General features: G+C 51.9%; 1 protein-coding gene across 1 annotated transcript in view; it reads left to right on the top strand.

Moving 5' to 3' along the window:
• The window catches only part of BSDC1 (BSD domain containing 1), a 14,244-nt gene that overhangs the window by 4,491 nt on the left and 8,562 nt on the right, over positions 1 to 1,191 (top strand). Inside the window, exon 2 of the mRNA XM_057386227.1 lies at positions 975 to 1,170. Within this exon, the coding sequence (XP_057242210.1) occupies positions 975 to 1,170 (196 nt within the window). The remainder of the gene's footprint in view (positions 1 to 974; positions 1,171 to 1,191) is intronic.

Raw genomic sequence — 1,191 nt, 5'->3', positions numbered from 1 at the left:
TTCCCTCCTGGCACAGCACAGTGTTAATTACACACAAAACCTAAAGCCAGGCTTTGCCCAACGTGTATTTTTCTATTCTTGGCTTAAAAACCTCCTGGGATGTGTTTTGGGCATAGCAAAACCTCTTGTCATTCAGGTTATTCTGGTTTTACTCATCGCTAGGCTGGGGTGAGGGCTCACATTTGAGTTTTTGTGATGTGCTGGGAGCCATCGTGGCTTTGCTGGAGCAGCAGAAGCCTGGACAATCCTGGACAGTCCTGGACAATCCTGGAAATCCTGGGTGATCCTGGACAATCCTGGACAGTCCTGGACAGTTCTGGACACTCTTGGACAATCCTGGACGATCCTGGACAATCCTGGACAGTCCTGGACAATCCTGGACAGTTTTGGACAATCCTGGACAATCCTGGACAATCCTGGACAATCCTGGACGATCCTGGACAGTCCTGGATGATCCTGGACAGTTCTGGATGATCCTGGACAATCCTGGACAATCCTGGACAGTGCTGGACAATCCTGGATGATCCTGGATGATCCTGGACAATCCTGGACAGTTCTGGACGATCCTGGACAATCCTGGACAATCCTGGACGATCCTGGACAATCCTGGCCAATCCTGGACGATCCTGGACAATCCTGGCCAATCCTGGACAGTCCTGGACGATCCTGGATGATCCTGGACAGTCCTGGACAATCCTGGACAATCCTGGACAATCCTGGACAGTCCTGAACAGTCCTGAACAGTCCTGGACAGTCTTGGAAAATCTTGGACAATCCTGGACAATCTTGGACAGTCCTGGATGATTCTGGACAATCCTGGACAGTCCTGGACAATCCTGGACAATCCTGGACAATCCTGGATAATCCTGGACAATCCTGGACAATCCTGAACAGTCCTGGACAATTCTGGACAATCCTGGATGATCCTGGACAATCCTGGACAATCCTGGATAATCCTGGACAATCCTGGACAGTCCTGGACAATCCTGGACAGTCCTGGACAATCCTGGACAATCCTGGACACTCCTGGACAATGTTTTTTTCTCCTTGCAGTCCACAGAAGCTCTGGAATTCATGAAGAGGGACCTGGCTGAGTTCACCCAGGTGGTGCAGCACGACACCGCCTGCACCATCGCCGCCACGGCCAGCGTGGTCAAGGACAAGCTGGCGGTCAGTGGGGGCTGTGAGGGC

Source organism: Malurus melanocephalus, unplaced genomic scaffold, assembly GCF_030028575.1.
Source record: "Malurus melanocephalus ecotype Western Australia unplaced genomic scaffold, MMel_1.1 scaffold_938, whole genome shotgun sequence".
NCBI classification, from domain to species: Eukaryota; Metazoa; Chordata; class Aves; order Passeriformes; family Maluridae; genus Malurus; species Malurus melanocephalus.
Note: the sequence above shows the minus strand (reverse complement) of the source record. Positions and strands in the feature narration are given on the sequence as shown.